This window comes from Oncorhynchus keta, chromosome 11 (genome assembly GCF_023373465.1).
Source record: "Oncorhynchus keta strain PuntledgeMale-10-30-2019 chromosome 11, Oket_V2, whole genome shotgun sequence".
Taxonomy (NCBI): domain Eukaryota; kingdom Metazoa; phylum Chordata; class Actinopteri; order Salmoniformes; family Salmonidae; genus Oncorhynchus; species Oncorhynchus keta.
The window spans coordinates 3,301,948-3,319,764 of NC_068431.1; the positions used below are offsets into that span (position 1 = coordinate 3,301,948).

Consider the following 17,817-nt stretch of genomic DNA (forward strand, 5'->3'; position numbering starts at 1 on the left):
AGTCACCTTGATGATCTGAGAGAGTCACCTTGATGATCTGAGTGAGTCACCTTGATGATCTGAGTGAGTCACCTTGATGATCTGAGTGAGTGAGTGAGTGAGTGAGTGAGAGAGTGAGTCACCTTGATGATCTGAGTGAGTGAGTGAGTCACCTTGATGATCTGAGTGAGTGAGTGAGTGAGTGAGTGAGTGAGTGAGTGAGTGAGTGAGTGAGTCACCTTGATGATCTGAGTGAGTGAGTGAGTGAGTGAGTGAGTGAGTGAGTGAGTGAGAGTCACCTTGATGATCTGAGTGAGTCACCTTGATGATCTGAGTGAGTCACCTTGATGATCTGAGTGAGTCACCTTGATGATCTGAGTGAGTCACCTTGATGATCTGAGTGAGTCACCTTGATGATCTGAGTGAGTGAGTGAGTGAGTGAGTCACCTTGATGATCTGAGTGAGCGTGTGAGCAGAGGCCTCGGCCAGCAGAGCGAGGGAGAGCGAGCGGTGAAGCTCGCGGACGGCGGTGGCGAGGGAGAAGGAGAATGGAGTGTACGAGGTTCTGGCTGGAGCCAAGTCTTCAGCCACGCCCAGGAACTGACGGGAACCATCTAGCAATGCAGACACCACCTGGAGTGCACACGCACGCACCTGGAGGGAGAGAGACCAGCATTACACTCGCACCTGGAGGGAGAGACCAGCGTCTCTCACACACGCACCTGGAGGGAGAGAGAGAGACCAGCGTCTCTCACTCACACATCTGGAGGGAGAGAGAGAGACCAGCGTCTCTCACTCACACACCTGGAGGGAGAGAGAGACCAGCGTCTCACACACACACGCACCTGGAGGGAGAGAGAGAGACCAGCGTCTCTCACTCACACACCTGGAGGGAGAGAGAGAGACCAGCGTCTCACACACACACACACACCTGGAGGGAGAGAGAGACCAGCGTCTCACACACACACACCTGGAGGGAGAGAGAGACCAGCGTCTCTCACACACGCACCTGGAGGGAGAGAGAGAGACCAGCGTCTCTCACTCACACACCTGGAGGGAGGGAGAGAGAGACCAGCGTCTCTCACTCACACACCTGGAGGGAGAGAGAGAGAGACCAGCGTCTCTCACTCACACACCTGGAGGGAGAGAGAGACCAGCGTCTCTCACACACACACCTGGAGGGAGAGAGAGAGACCAGCGTCTCTCACTCACGCACCTGGAGGGAGAGAGAGACCAGCGTCTCTCACACACACACCTGGAGGGAGAGAGAGACCAGCGTCTCACACACACACACACCTGGAGGGAGAGAGAGACCAGCGTCTCACACACACACACACCTGGAGGGAGAGAGAGACCAGCGTCTCACACACACACACACACCTGGAGGGAGAGAGAGACCAGCGTCTCACACACACACCTGGAGGAGAGAGAGACCAGCGTCTCTCACTCACACACCTGGAGGAGAGAGACCAGCGTCTCTCACACACGCACCTGGAGGAGAGAGAGACCAGCGTCTCTCACTCACACACCTGGAGAGAGAGAGACCAGCGTCTCTCACTCACACACCTGGAGGGAGAGAGAGACCAGCGTCTCACACACATCACACACACCTGGAGGGAGAGAGAGACCAGCGTCTCACACACACACACACACCTGGAGGGAGAGAGAGACCAGCGTCTCACACACACACACACACCTGGAGGGAGAGAGAGACCAGCGTCTCACACACACACACACACACACCTGGAGGGAGAGAGAGACCAGCGTCTCACACACACACACACACACACCTGGAGGGAGAGAGAGACCAGCGTCTCACACACACACACACCTGGAGGGAGAGAGAGACCAGCGTCTCTCACACACGCACCTGGAGGGAGAGAGAGACCAGCGTCTCTCACTCACACACCTGGAGGGAGAGAGAGACCAGCGTCTCACACACACACACACACCTGGAGGGAGAGAGAGACCAGCGTCTCACACACACACACACACCTGGAGGGAGAGAGAGACCAGCGTCTCACACACACACACACACCTGGAGGGAGAGAGAGACCAGCGTCTCACACACACACACTGGAGGAGAGAGAGACCAGCGTCTCACACACACACACACACACACCTGGAGGGAGAGAGAGACCAGCGTCTCACACACACACACACACACACACCTGGAGGGAGAGAGAGACCAGCGTCTCACACACACACACACACCTGGAGGGAGAGAGAGACCAGCGTCTCACACACACACACACACCTGGAGGGAGAGAGAGACCAGCGTCTCACACACACACACACCTGGAGGGAGAGAGAGACCAGCGTCTCACACACACACACACACACACACACCTGGAGGGAGAGAGACCAGCCTCACACAAACACACATCTGGTGGGAGAGACCAGGGTTACTTTTCAGGTGTGTGTACCTACCTTGGGTGAGGGGTCCTTCAGTACTACAGTGAGCAGTGTGAGAGGAGGAGGTCCACCAATGGGAGCATCCGGTATGAACGACGACCAATAGCCATACAGCGTCCTCTTTTCAACTGCCTTCACCACGGCTAGGAGACACAGCAACACACCCTGCCGCACCCTGCCATGGAACAACCTGGTGGGAGAGAACACACACACACACATTACCACACACACACACACACACACACCCTGCCACACCCTGCCATGGAACAACCTGGTGGGAGAGAACACACACACACATTACCACACACATTACCACACACACACACACACACACACCCTGCCATGGAACAACCTGGTGGGAGAGAACACACACACACATTACCACACACACACACACCACACACACACACACACACACACCCTGTCGCACCCTGCCATGGAACAACCTGGTGGGAGAGAACACACACACACATTACCACACACACACACACACACACACATTACCACACACACACACACACACACCCCACACACACACACACACACCCTGTCACACCCTGCCATGGAACAACCTGGTGGGAGAGAACACACACACATTACCACACACACACATTACCACACACACACACACACCCTGCCGCACCCTGCCATGGAACAACCTGGTGGGAGAGAACACACACACACACACACACACACACACCCTGCCGCACCCTGCCATGGAACAACCTGGTGGGAGAGAACACACACACACATTACCACACACACACACACATTACCACACACACACACACACACACCCCTGTCACACCCTGCCATGGAACAACCTGGTGGGAGAGAACACACACACACACATTACCACACACACACACACACACACACATTACCACACACACACACACACACATTACCACACACACACACACACCCTGTCACACCCTGCCATGGAACAACCTGGTGGGAGAGAACACACACACACATTACCACACACACACACATTACCACACACACACACACACATTACCACACACACACCCTGTCACACCCTGCCATGGAACAACCTGGTGGGAGAGAACACACACACACATTACCACACACATATATTACCACACACACAGAGAGAGAGAACAGGACAATGCATTACCTCAGTTTACTGTGAGCTGCTCCCTCAGGATCAGAGAACTCTGAATCAGAACTGCTCCTCTTCCATAACGGATAGAGAGACGGAACGCCTGGAGAAGGAAGTACCGAGGTCTTAGACCAGGCCTCCCCTCCTCTTCCTCCTCTCTGGAGCCTGGGTTCTGCCTCTCTCTCCTCATCCTCCCCTCCTCCTTTCCTCCCCCGTCCTCGAGACTTCTTCTTCTTATTCTACAGAGAGAGAGAAAGAGAAGGGGGGAGAGTATGAGAGAGAAGGGGGGAGAGTAGGAAAAAGAGGAGAGACAGAGAGAAGGGCCAGAGGGGGGAAAGAGGAGAGACAGAGAGAAGGGGAGAAAGAGGAGAGAGAGAGAAGGGGAAAGAGGAGAGAGAGAGAGAGAGAGAAGGGGAAAGAGGGGAGAAAGAGGAGAGACAGAGAGAAGGGGGAGAGGGGAGAAAGAGGAGAGAGAGAAGGGCCAGAGGGGAGAAAGAGGAGAGACAGAGAGAAGGGGGAGAGGGGAGAAAGAGGAGAGACAGAGAGAAGGGGGAGAGGGGAGAAAGAGGAGAGACAGAGAGAAGGGGGAGAGGGGAGAAAGAGGAGAGAGAGAGAGAAGGGCGAGAGGGGAGAAAGAGGAGAGACAGAGAGAAGGGCCAGAGGGGAGAAAGAGGAGAGACAGAGAGAAGGGGGAGAGGGGAGAAAGAGGAGAGACAGAGAGAAGGGGGAGAGGGGAGAAAGAGGAGAGACAGAGAGAAGGGGGAGAGGGGAGAAAGAGGAGAGAGAGAGAGAAGGGCCAGAGGGGAGAAAGAGGAGAGACAGAGAGAAGGGGGAAAGGGGAGAAAGAGGAGAGACAGAGAGAAGGGGGAGAGGGGAGAAAGAGGAGAGACAGAGAGAAGGGGGAGAGGGGAGAAAGAGGAGAGAGAGAGAGAGAAGGGGAAAGAGGAGAGAGAGAGAGAGAAGGGGAAAGAGGAGAGAGAGAGAGAGGGGGGGAGAGGGGAGAAAGAGGAGAGAGAGAGAGAAGGGGGAGAGGGGAGAAAGAGGAGAGACAGAGAGAAGGGGGAGAGGGGAGAAAGAGGAGAGACGGAGAGAAGGGGAGAGAGGGGAGAAAGGCGAGGGTGATATAAATTATTTTAAATCTCCTTTGCTGGGTCAAAGGATGGAAACCAGTTGTGATCCTGCCCTCCAAGATGAACATGTGGACCTCTGACAGTTCCCATCAGGCCCTCTGGTATAAAGCAGACAGTCTCTTACCCCTGAGGTCTGGGTGGGGGGGTTCTGTGGAGGTTCGGGAGGTTTGGGAGTACTGCAGGTTTCGTACTGAGGCAGGGGAGCGGGGTACAGTACCGACGGCCACTCCACACACACTCCTGGACAACCTTGGAACATGAGCCTCTGTGGACATATCAACACCTGTATGGAGACACTTTCAACCAAACTACGGACATTTTATCAACAATACTTTATGTATCGTTTCTCTTTATAATCAAATAAATTCAATCAACATACAGTTTCAGCCTTGATAAAGTTGATAAAGCAAGAAAGTCTATGAAATAAACACAAATCAACACAAATCCAGTACCCTCCAGTTTGACCCAGTGTATATTTGACCCCATGTATATTTGACCCAGTACATTTTTTATTTATTTGACCCAGTATATATTTGATTTTTCTGACCCAGTGTATATTTGATTTATCTGACCCAGTGTATATTTGACCCAGTGTATATTTGACTCCATATATATTTGACCCAGTGTATATTTGACCCAGTGTATATTTGACTCCATATATATTTGACCCAGTGTATATTTGACCCAGTATATATTTGATTTATCTGACCCAGTGTATATTTGATTTATTTGGCCCAGTGTATATCTGACCCAGTGTATATTTGATTTATCTGACCCAGTGTATATTTGATTTATCTGACCCAGTGTATATTTGACACAGTGTATATTTGACCCAGTGTATATTTGATTTATTTGACCCAGTGTATATTTGACTCCATATATATTTGACCCAGTGTATATTTGATTTATTTGACCCAGTGTATATTTGATTTATTTGACCCAGTGTATATTTGACTCCATATATATTTGACCCAGTGTATATTTGATTTATCTGACCCAGTGTATATTTGATTTATCTGACCCAGTGTATATTTGACCCAGTGTATATTTGATTTATTTGACCCAGTTAATATTTGACCCAGTGTATATTTGATTTATTTGACCCAGTGTATATTTGATTTATCTGACCCAGTGTATATTTGATTTATCTGACCCAGTGTATATTTGACCCAGTGTATATTTGACTCCATATATATTTGACCCAGTGTATATCTGACCCAGTGTATATTTGATTTATTTGACCCAGTGTATATTTGACTCCATATATATTTGACCCAGTGTATATCTGACCCAGTGTATATTTGATTTCTGACCCAGTGTATATTTGATTTATTTGACCCAGTGTATATTTGATTTATTTGACCCAGTGTATATTTGATTTATCTGACCCAGTGTATATCTGACCCAGTGTATATTTGACCCAGTATATATACAGTAGATGTGTACCTTGAGAACTGCCAATAGAGCTCCGAGTTCCTCCTGTCCTCCAAACCTCCACTTCCCTCCACACAGAGAGGACTGGAGGCCCTTCACTGCTCCCTGGATCACCTACACACACACACACACACACACACACACACACTTAGTGGAACCCGAACCCCTTCACTGCTCCCTGGACCGACCTGGTCCCCCTGCCTACATGTACTGTATCCTGTATCCTCAACTCCCTGGTCCCCCTGCCTACATACTGTATCACCTCAACTCCCTGGTCCCCCTGCCTACATAGTGTATCACCTCAACTCCCTGGTCCCCCTGCCTACATACTGTATCACCTCAACTCCCTGGTCCCCCTGCCTACATACTGTATCACCTCAACTCCCTGGTCCCCCTGCCTACATACTGTATCACCTCAACTCCCTGGTCCCCCTGCCTACATACTGTATCACCTCAACTCCCTGGTCCCCCTGCCTACATACTGTATCACCTCAACTCCCTGGTCCCCCTGCCTACATACTGTATCACCTCAACTCCCTGGTCCCCCTGCCTACATGTACATACTGTAACTTTTTATCTCTGCACTGTTGGGAACAAGCTCGTAATTCAGCATTTCACTGTAAGATCTACACCTGTTGTATTCAGCATTTCACTGTAAGATCTACACCTGTTGTATTCAGCATTTCACTGTAAGATCTACACCTGTTGTATTTGGCGCACGTGACCAATACAATTTGATTCGATTTAAATGATTTTTCTCCCGGGTAACCCGGTATTTCCCACCAAAACAGGAAGTGTCATTCTAAAGCATATAAAGTGCCTTGGGAAAGTACTCAAACCCTTTACCTTTTTCCACATTTTGTTCCGATACAGACTTATTCTAAAATGGATTTTTAAAAACAACAACATCCTAATCTAAACACAATACCACATAACAAAGCAAAAACAAGGTAAGCAAACATGTCTGATGTAGAATTTAATATATATATATATATATATATAAGTAGGAAGGTCCTAAAAATGGTCAGACTCCAGCCACCCCAGTCAGACTGTTCTCTCTGCTACCGCACGGCAAGTGGTACCGGAGAGCCAAGTCTAGATCCAAGAGGCATCTATAAACAGCTTCTACCCCCAAGCCATAAGACTCCTGAACATCTAGTAAAATGGCTACCCAGACTACTTGCATTGCCCCCCCCCCCCACCCCACCCTTTACACCGCTGCTACTCTCTGTTGTTATCATCTATGCATAGTCACTGTAATAACTATACCTACATGTACATACTACCTCACACATTGACTCTGTGCCGGTACCCCCCTGTATATAGCCTCGCATTTGTTATTTTACTGCTGCTCTTTAATTACTTGTTTTTTAACTGCATTGTTGGTTAGGGGCTCGTAAGTAAGCATTTCACTGTAAGATCTACACCGGTTGTATTCAGAGCAGGTGACTAATACAATTTGATGAAGGTGAGAGGGCGATGCTGCTGTAGGCATGGAGCCTGCGAAGTTACAACTACAGGCTAGCCACTTAGATTTAAATGTTGAAATATAATAAAGCCTATTTTACATGAGTATAATTAGTCTGATGCATATATACCTCATAATAAACCATGTGTATTAGCCTGCCTACTGTTTCCTCATCCTTCCTCACGCTCCTTCATATATTTATGTTCAGTATAATTCACCAGTTTCTCACAGGGAAGCGGGAGTGGTTCCCTTTCAAATCGGTATCTCTACTGAGTCAAAGACCAATCCTATTCACATGAAGCAAAGTGAAATCACACCCAAGTGACAACCATAGAGCCCACTAAGAAAGATTCCTTGCTTTAATACTGGGACTCGCATCCATTTTCTCAATATTTCACTCTTCGGCGAGCCTGAAGGAAAAATGGTCACGCAATTCACACTAAACAAAAATATAAAAACACAACATGCTACAATTTCAATGAATTCACTGAGATACAGTTCAAAACAGGAGAAAACCAGTCAATGTAAATAACTGAATTAGGCCCTAATCTATGGATTTCACATGACTAGGAACAGAGATATGCATCTGTTGGTCACAGATACCTTAAACAAAAGGAAGGGGATGGATCAGAAAACCAGTCAGTATCTGGGGTGCCCACTCATTTTCCTTATGCAGCGTGACACATCCCCTTCACATAGAGCTGTTGATTGTGGCCTGGGGAATGTTGTCCTACTCCTCTTCAATGGCTGTGTGAAGATGCTGGATATTGGCGGGAACTGGAACACGCTGTCGTACACGTCAATCCAGAGCATCCCAAACCTGCTCAATGGGTGACATTTCTGGTGAGTATGCACACCATGGAAGAACTGGGACATGTAGAGCTTCCAGGAATTGTGTACAGAGCCTTGTGACATGGGGCCGTGCATTATCAGGCTGAAACATGAGGCGATGGCGGTGGATGAATGGCACGACAATGGGCCTCAGGATCTCATCACAGTATCTCTGTGTATTCGAATTGCCATAGATAAAATTAAATTGTGTTTGGTGTCCGTAGCTTTATGCCTGCCCATAACCCCACCATGGGGTACTCTGAAGCCAGCGTTGTGAAGAGCAAACCGCTTGCCCAAATGATGCCATACACGCCCTCTGCATGGTACAGTGAAATCGGGATGAATTATCCAGTGTGCCAATGGCCATCGAAGAGCATTTACCAACTCTAGTCAGTTACGACACAGAACTGCAGTCAGATCAAGACCCTGGTGAGGATGACAAGCACGCAGATCAGCTTCAGAATGATGAGTATGGAACATTTCTGGGATCTTTTATATCAGTTCATATGACATTGGACCAACACTTTACATGGATTATAGTTGTTCAGTGTTGACACTTTTCAACCACATGAAGACTATGAGATTTGGCTCAGGCTTGGTGTCCATCAGCGCGGGTTTGGCCGGGAATACTATGTAAATCTCATTAACCCGGTTCCCTAGTGTGGTGTCTGTGTGTACCGTGCAGTAGAGCAGTTCTTCAGCATCCGGGGGTTTGGGTGACTGGAGCGTCTGCAGGAAGACTCTGAAACACACACTCCTGTACGCGTCTTCAAGGGACGCCTGGCCTGGAACACTACACATTAAACAGTCAAAACAGTGTATGACGTCAGCAAACAGAGAGATGTGTGGTATGGTATGGTGGGGTATGGTGGGGTATGATGTGGTGGGGTATGGTGGGGTATGGTGGGGTATGATGTGGTGGGGTATGGTATGGTGGGGTATGATGTGGTGGGGTATGGTGGGGTATGATGTGGTGGGGTATGATGTGGTATGGTATGATGTGGTGGGGTATGATGTGGTATGGTATGGTGGGGTATGATGTGGTATGATGTGGTATGATGGGTATGGTGTGGTATGATGTGGTGGGGTATGGTGGGGTATGATGTGGTATGATGTGGTATGATGTGGTGGGGTATGGTGTGGTGTGGTGGGGTATGGTATGGTGTGGTATGATGTGGTATGATGTGGTGGGGTATGGTGTGGTATGATGTGGTGGGGTATGGTGTGGTATGATGTGGTGGGGTATGGTGGGGTATGATGTGGTATGATGTGGTGGGGTATGGTATGGTATGATGTGGTGGGGTATGGTGTGGTATGATGTGGTGGGGTATGATGTGGTGGGGTATGGTGTGGTGTGGTGTGGTGTGGTATGGTATGGTATGATGTGGTATGGTATGATGTGGTATGATGTGGTGGGGTATGGTATGGTATGGTATGGTGGGGGTATGGTATGGTGGGGTATGGTGGGGTATGGTATGATGTGGTGGGGTATGGTGGGGTATGGTATGATGTGGTATGATGTGGTGGGGTATGGTATGGTGTGGTATGGTATGGTGGGGTATAGTATGGTATGGTATGATGTGGTGGGGTATGGTGGGGTATGGTGGGGTATGATATGGTGGGGTATGGTGGGGTATGGTATGGTGGGGTATGGTATGGTGGGGTATGGTATGGTATGATGTGGTGGGGTATGGTGGGGTATGATGTGGTGGGGTATGGTATGGTATGGTGGGGTATGGTATGGTGGGGTATGGTATGGTGGGGTATGGTGGGGTATGGTGTGGTATGATGTGGTATGATGTGGTGGGGTATGGTGGGGTATGGTATGATGTGGTATGATGTGGTGGGGTATGGTATGGTGTGGTATGGTATGGTGGGGTATGGTATGGTATGATGTGGTGGGGTATGGTGGGGTATGGTGGGGTATGGTATGATGTGGTGGGGTATGGTGGGGTATGGTGGGGTATGATGTGGTGGGGTATGGTGGGGTATGGTATGGTGGGGTATGGTATGGTATGGTATGGTATGTGGTGGGGTATGGTGGGGTATGGTATGGTGGGGTATGGTGTGGTGTGGTATGATGTGGTGGGGTATGGTGGGGTATGATGTGGTGGGGTATGGTATGGTATGGTGGGGTATGGTATGGTGGGGTATGGTATGGTATGGTATGATGTGGTGGGGTATGGTATGATGTGGTATGATGTGGTGGGGTATGGTATGGTGGGGTATGGTATGGTATGGTGGGGTATGGTGTGGTATGATGTGGTGGGGTATGGTATGGTGGGGTATGGTGGGGTATGATGTGGTGGGGTATGGTATGGTGGGTATGGTGGGGTATGGTATGATGTGGTGGGGTATGGTGGGGTATGGTATGGTATGATGTGGTGGGGTATGGTGGGGTATGATGTGGTGGGGTATGGTGGGGTATGATGTGGTGGGGTATGGTATGATGTGGTGGGGTATGGTATGATGTGGTGGGGTATGGTATGGTGGGGTATGGTATGGTGGGGTATGGTATGGTGGGGTGTGGTATGGTATGGTATGATGTGGTGGGGTATGGTATGATGTGGTGGGGTATGGTATGGTGGGGTATGGTGTGGTGGGGTATGGTATGGTGGGGTATGATGTGGTGGGGTATGGTGGGGTATGGTATGATGTGGTATGATGTGGTATGATGTGGGTATGGTATGGTGGGGTATGATGTGGTATGATGTGGTGGGGTATGATGTGGTGGGGTATGGTGTGGGTATGGTATGGTGGGGTATGGTATGGTGGGGTATGATGTGGTGGGGTATGGTGTGGTTGGGGTATGGTGGGGTATGATGTGGTGGGGTATGATGTGGTATGATGTGGTGGGGTATTGTATGGTGGGGTATGGTATGGTGGGGTATTGTATGGTGGGGTATGGTATGGTATGATGTGGTGGGGTATTGTATGGTGTGGGGTATGGTGGGGTATGGTATGGTATGATGTGGTGGGGTATTGTATGGTGGGGTATGGTGGGTATGATGTGGTGGGGTATGGTGGGGTATGATGTGGTGGGGTATGATGTGGTGGGGTATGATGTGGTGGGGTATGTGGTATGATGTGGTGGGGTATTGTATGGTGGGGCATGGTGGGGTATGTATGGTATGATGTGGTGGGGTATGGTATGGTGGGGTATGGTATGGTATGATGTGGTGGGGTATGGTATGGTGGGGTATGGTGGGGTATGGTGGGGTATGATGTGGTGGGGTATGGTGGGGTATGATGTGGTGGGGTATGGTATGGTGGGGTATGGTATGGTGGGGTATGGTGTGGTGGGGTATGATGTGGTGGGGTATTGTATGGTGGGGTATGGTATGGTGGGGTATTGTATGGTATGGTGGGGTATGGTATGGTATGGTGTGGTGGGGTGTGGTATGGTGTGGTATGGTGGGGTGTGGTATGGTATGGTGGGGTATGATGTGGTGGGGTATGGTGTGGTATGATGTGGTGGGGTATGGTATGGTGGGGTATGGTGTGGTGGGGTATTGTATGGTGGGGTATGGTGTGGTGGGGTATTGTATGGTGGGGTATGATGTGGTGGGATATGGTATGGTGGGGTATGGTATGGTATGGTGTGGTGGGGTATTGTATGGTGGGGTATGGTATGGTGGGGTATGGTGGGGTATGATGTGGTGGGGTATGGTATGATGTGGTATGATGTGGTGGGGTATTGTATGGTGGGGTATGGTATGGTATGATGTGGTGGGGTATGGTATGGTGGGGTATGGTGGGGTATGGTATGGTGTGGTATGATGTGGTGGGGTATGGTGGGGTATGGTGTGGTGGGGTATGATGTGGTGGGGTATGGTGTGGTATGATGTGGTGGGGTATGGTATGGTGGGGTATGGTATGGTGGGGTATGGTATGGTATGGTGGGGTATGGTATGGTGGGGTATGGTATGGTATGGTGGGGTGTGGTATGGTATGGTGGGGTGTGGTATGGTGTGGTATGGTGGGGTGTGGTATGGTGGGGTATGGTATGGTGTGGTATGGTATGGTGTGGTGGGGTATGGTATGGTGGGGTATGGTATGGTGTGGTATGGTATGGTGTGGTATGGTGTGGTGGGGTATGGTGTGGTATGATGTGGTGGGGTATGGTATGGTGGGGTATGATGTGGTGGTGTATGGTATGGTGTGGTGGGGTATGGTATGGTGGGGTATGGTATGGTGGTGTATGGTATGGTATGGTATGGTGGGGTATGATGTGGTGGGGTATGGTGGTATGGTGGGGTATGATGTGGTGGTGTATGGTATGATGTGGTGGGGTATGATGTGGTGGTGTATGGTATGGTATGGTGGGGTATGGTATGGTGTGGTGGGGTATGGTGTTACATTACATTACATTTAAGTCATTTAGCAGACGCTCTTATCCAGAGCGACTTACAAATTGGTGCATTCACCTTATGACATCCAGTGGAACAGTCACTTTACAATAGTGCATCTAAATCTTTTAGGGGGGTGAGAAGGATTACTTATCCTATCCTAGATATTCCCTGGTGTGGTGGGGTATGGTGTGGTATGGTATGGCATGGTGGGGTGTGGTATGGTGGGGTATGGTATGGTGTGGTGTGGTGGGGTATGGTATGGTGGGGTATTGTATGGTGGGGTATTGTATGGTATGATGTGGTGGTGTATGGTATGATGTGGTGGGTATGATGTGGTGGGGTATGGTATGATGTGGTATGGTATGGTGTGGTGGGGTATGGTATGATGTGGTATGGTATGGTGTGGTGGGGTATGATGTGGTGGTGTATGGTATGATGTGGTGGGGTATGATGTGGTGGGGTATGGTATGATGTGGTGTGGTGGGGTATGATGTGGTGGGGTATGGTATGATGTGGTATGGTATGGTGTGGTTGGGGTATGGTGTGGTGTATGATGTGGTGGGGTATGGTATGGTGGGGTATGGTGGTGTGGTGTGGTGGGGTATGGTGTGGTGTGGTGGGGTATGGTGGGGTATGGTGTGGTATGATGTGGTGGTGTATGGTATGGTGGGGTATGGTGGGGTATGGTATGGCATGGTGGGGTATGGTATGGTTGGGGTATGGTGTGGTATGATGTGGTGGTGTATGGTATGGTGTGGTGGGGTATGGTATGGTATGGTGGGGTGTGGTATGGAGGGGTATGGTGTGGTGGGGTATGGTATGGTGGGGTATGGTATGGTATGGTGGGGTATGGTGGGGTGTGGTATGGTGGGGTGGTGTATGGTATGGTATGGTGGGGTATGGTATGGTGGGGTGGGGTGTGGTATGGTGTGGTGGGGTATGGTATGGTGGGGTGGGGTGTGGTATGATGTGGTGGGGTATGGTGTGGTGTGGTATGGTGTGGTGTGGTATGGAGGGTATGGTGTGGTGTGGTGGGGTATGGTATGGTGGGGTATGGTATGGTATGGTGGGGTATGGTGTGGTGTGGTGGGGTATGGTATGGTGGGGTATGGTATGGTATGGTGGGGTATGGTGTGGTGTGGTGGGGTATGGTATGGTGGGGTATGGTATGGTATGGTGGGGTATGGTGTGGTGTGGTGGGGTATGGTATGGTGGGGTATGGTGGGGTATGGTGGGGTGTGGTATGGTGGGGTGGGGTATGGTATGGTGGGGTATGGTGTGGTGTGGTGGGGTATGGTATGGTTGGGGTATGGTGTGGTATGATGTGGTGGGGTATGGTGTGGTGTGGTGGGGTATGGTATGGTATGGTGTGGTATGGTATGGTGGGGTATGGTGTGGTGGGGTATGGTATGGTGGGGTATGGTGTGGTGGGGTATGGTGTGGTATGGTGTGGTGGGGTATGGTATGGTGGGGTATGGTGTGGTATGGTATGGTGTGGTATGGTGTGGTGGGGTATGGTGTGGTAGGGTATGGTGTGGTGGGGTGTGGTATGGTATTCGATGTGGTGTGCGTTATGGTGTGGTTTGGTATGTGTGAGTCCTACCCCAGACAGAGGTTAGCCATGCAGGTGAGAGCAGCACGGCGCAGCTCCATGTCTGGCTGAGACGGGTCGCTATATAGACGCAGGACTCCACCATCACCTAGCAACTCAATCAGATGCTGCAACAGAGAGAGCATGCTCGTCACACATCCCTAACCCTCACCTCACCCTCACCCCCCCAACCTACCTACCCGGTTGCAGCGAGGTCCGTTTCCATAGATCAGAGTAGATAACGCCTGCAGCACCTCACTGTGAGTCCAGACGCTACACACTGCCAGCGCACGGACCACGTAACACACACACACATCCAGCGTCTGCTCGTCCACTATCACCTACACACACGGTTACAGAGAGTAGGGGTGAGGGGATACCTGTAGCTGGTTGAGGAGGTGGTGGGTGAGGGGATACCTGTAGCTGGTTGAGGAGGTGGTGTGTGGGGGGTACATGTAGCTGGTTGAGTAGGTGGTGTGTGGGGGGGGGTACATGTAGCTGGTTGAGTAGGTGGTGTGTGTGGGGGGTACATGTAGCTGGTTGAGTAGGTGGTGTGTGGGGGTACATGTAGCTGGTTGAGGAGGTGGTGTGTGGGGGGTACATGTAGCTGGTTGAGGAGGTGGTGTGTGGGGGGTACATGTAGCTGGTTGAGGAGGTGGTGTGTGGGGGTACATGTAGCTGGTTGAGGAGGTGGTGTGTGTGGGGGGGGTACATGTAGCTGGTTGAGGAGGTGGTGTGTGGGGGGTCATGTAGCTGGTTGAGGAGGTGGTGTGTGGGGGGGTTCATGTAGCTGGTTGAGGAGGTGGTGTGTGGGGGGTACATGTAGCTGGTTGAGGAGGTGGTGTGTGTGGGGGGTACATGTAGCTGGTTGAGGAGGTGGTGTGTGGGGGGATACCTGTAGCTGGTTGAGGAGGTGGTGTGGGGGGGTACATGTAGCTGGTGGAGGAGGTGGTGTGTGAGGGGTACATGTAGCTGGTTGAGTAGGTGGTGTGTGGGGGGTACATGTAGCTGGTTGAGGAGGTGGTGTGTGGGGGGGTACCTGTAGCTGGTGGAGGAGGTGGTGTGGGGGGGGTACCTGTAGCTGGTTGAGGTGGTGGTGTGTGGGGAGGTACCTGTAGCTGGTTGAGGAGGTGGTGTGTGGGGGGAGGTACCTGTAGCTGGTTGAGGAGGTGGTGTGTGGGGGGTACCTGTAGCTGGTTGAGGAGGTGGTGTGTGGGGGGGGTACATGTAGCTGGTTGAGGCGGTGGTGTGTGGGGGGGTAACTGTAGCTGGTTGAGGAGGTGGTGTGTGGGGGGGTACATGTAGCTGGTTGAGGTGGTGGTGTGGGGGTGGGTACATGTAGCTGGTTGAGGTGGTGGTGTGTGGGGGGAGGTACCTGTAGCTGGTTGAGGAGGTGGTGTGTGGGGGGTACATGTAGCTGGTTGAGGAGGTGGTGTGTGGGGGGTACATGTAGCTGGTTGAGGAGGTGGTGTGTGGGGGGTACATGTAGCTGGTTGAGGAGGTGGTGTGTGGGGGGTTACATGTAGCTGGTTGAGGAGGTGGTGTGTGGGGGGTACATGTAGCTGGTTGAGGAGGTGGTGTGTGGGGGGTACATGTAGCTGGTTGAGGTGGTGGTGTGTGGGGGGTACATGTAGCTGGTTGAGGTGGTGGTGTTTGTGGGGAGGGGGTACATGTAGCTGGTTGAGGAGGTGGTGTGTGGGGGGTACATGTAGCTGGTTGAGGAGGTGGTGTGGGGGGTACATGTAGCTGGTTGAGGAGGTGGTGTGTGGGGGTACCTGTAGCTGGTTGAGGAGGTGGTGTGTGGGGGGTACATGTAGCTGGTTGAGGAGGTGGTGTGTGGGGGGGGTACATGTAGCTGGTTGAGGAGGTGGTGTGTGGGGGGTACATGTAGCTGGTTGAGGAGGTGGTGTGTGTGGGGGTAGATGTAGCTGGTTGAGGACGAGGTGGTGTGTGGGGGGGGGTACATGTAGCTGGTTGAGGAGGTGGTGTGTGGGGGGGGGGTACATGTAGCTGGTTGAGGAGGTGGTGTGTGGGGGGTACATGTAGCTGGTTGAGGAGGTGGTGTGTGTGGGGGTACATGTAGCTGGTTGAGGAGGTGGTGTGTGGGGGGGGTATGTAGCTGGTTGAGGAGGTGGTGTGTGGGGGGTACATGTAGCTGGTTGAGGAGGTGGTGTGTGGGGGGTACATGTAGCTGGTTGAGGAGGTGGTGTGTGGGGGGGGTACATGTAGCTGGTTGAGGAGGTGGTGTGTGTGGGGGTACATGTAGCTGGTTGAGGAGGTGGTGTGTGTGGGGGTACATGTAGCTGGTTGAGGAGGTGGTGTGTGTGGGGGGGTACATGTAGCTGGTTGAGGAGGTGGTGTGTGGGGGGTACATGTAGCTGGTTGAGGAGGTGGTGTGTGGGGGGTACATGTAGCTGGTTGAGGAGGTGGTGTGTGGGGGTACATGTAGCTGGTTGAGGAGGTGGTGTGTGTGGGGGTACATGTAGCTGGTTGAGGAGGTGGTGTGTGGGGGGTACATGTAGCTGGTTGAGGAGGTGGTGTGTGGGGGGGTACATGTAGCTGGTTGAGGAGGTGGTGTGTGGGGGGGATTCCTGTAGCTGGTGGAGGAGGTGGTGTGTGAGGGGGGGGTACATGTAGCTGGTTGAGTAGGTGGTGTGTGGGGGGTACATGTAGCTGGTTGAGGAGGTGGTGTGTGGGGGATCGTACCTGTAGCTGGTTGAGGAGGTGGTGTGTGGGGGGGGGTTACATGTAGCTGGTGGAGGAGGTGGTGTGTGAGGGGGTACATGTAGCTGGTTGAGTAGGTGGTGTGTGGGGGGGGTACATGTAGCTGGTTGAGGAGGTGGTGTGTGGGGGGTACCTGTAGCTGGTTGAGGAGGTGGTGTGTGGGGAGGTACCTGTAGCTGGTTGAGGAGGTGGTGTGTGGGGGGAGGTACCTGTAGCTGGTTGAGGAGGTGGTGTGTGGGGGGTACCTGTAGCTGGTTGAGGAGGTGGTGTGTGGGGGGGGTACATGTAGCTGGTTGAGGAGGTGGTGTGTGGGGGGGGTACATGTAGCTGGTTGAGGAGGTGGTGTGTGGGGGAGGTACCTGTAGCTGGTTGAGGAGGTGGTGTGTGGGGGGGTACATGTAGCTGGTTGAGGAGGTGGTGTGTGGGGGAGGTACCTGTAGCTGGTTGAGGAGGTGGTGTGTGGGGTGGGTACATGTAGCTGGTTGAGGTGGTGGTGTGGGGGGTGGGTACATGTAGCTGGTTGAGGAGGTGGTGTGGGGGGGTACATGTAGCTGGTTGAGGTGGTGGTGTGTGGGGGGGGTACATGTAGCTGGTTGAGGTGGTGGTGGGGGGGGTGGGTACATGTAGCTGGTTGAGGAGGTGGTGTGGGGGGGGTACATGTAGCTGGTTGAGGAGGTGGTGTGTGGGGGGTACATGTAGCTGGTTGAGGAGGTGGTGTGTGGGGGGTACATGTAGCTGGTTGAGGAGGTGGTGTGTGGGGGGTACAT

General features: G+C 51.7%; 1 protein-coding gene across 2 annotated transcripts in view; it reads right to left on the minus strand.

The window, feature by feature from the left end:
* Positions 1–17,817, minus strand: part of heatr6 (HEAT repeat containing 6) — an 81,575-nt gene that overhangs the window by 58,462 nt on the left and 5,296 nt on the right. Inside the window, exons 1-9 of one of the 2 annotated variants that reach the window (XM_052529108.1) lie at positions 17,410–17,466; positions 14,527–14,667; positions 14,339–14,454; positions 9,062–9,176; positions 6,097–6,198; positions 4,775–4,915; positions 3,536–3,759; positions 2,410–2,584; positions 427–633 (exon numbers count right to left, since the gene is read on the minus strand). In XM_052529108.1, coding sequence (XP_052385068.1) covers positions 427–633; positions 2,410–2,584; positions 3,536–3,759; positions 4,775–4,915; positions 6,097–6,198; positions 9,062–9,176; positions 14,339–14,454; positions 14,527–14,667; positions 17,410–17,448 — 1,260 coding nt within the window. In that variant the 5' untranslated portion in view covers positions 17,449–17,466. Of the gene's footprint in view, positions 1–426; positions 634–2,409; positions 2,585–3,535; positions 3,760–4,774; positions 4,916–6,096; positions 6,199–9,061; positions 9,177–14,338; positions 14,455–14,526; positions 14,668–17,409; positions 17,467–17,817 lie in introns of those variants that run through there. The other variant, XM_052529107.1, reaches the window with a different exon arrangement.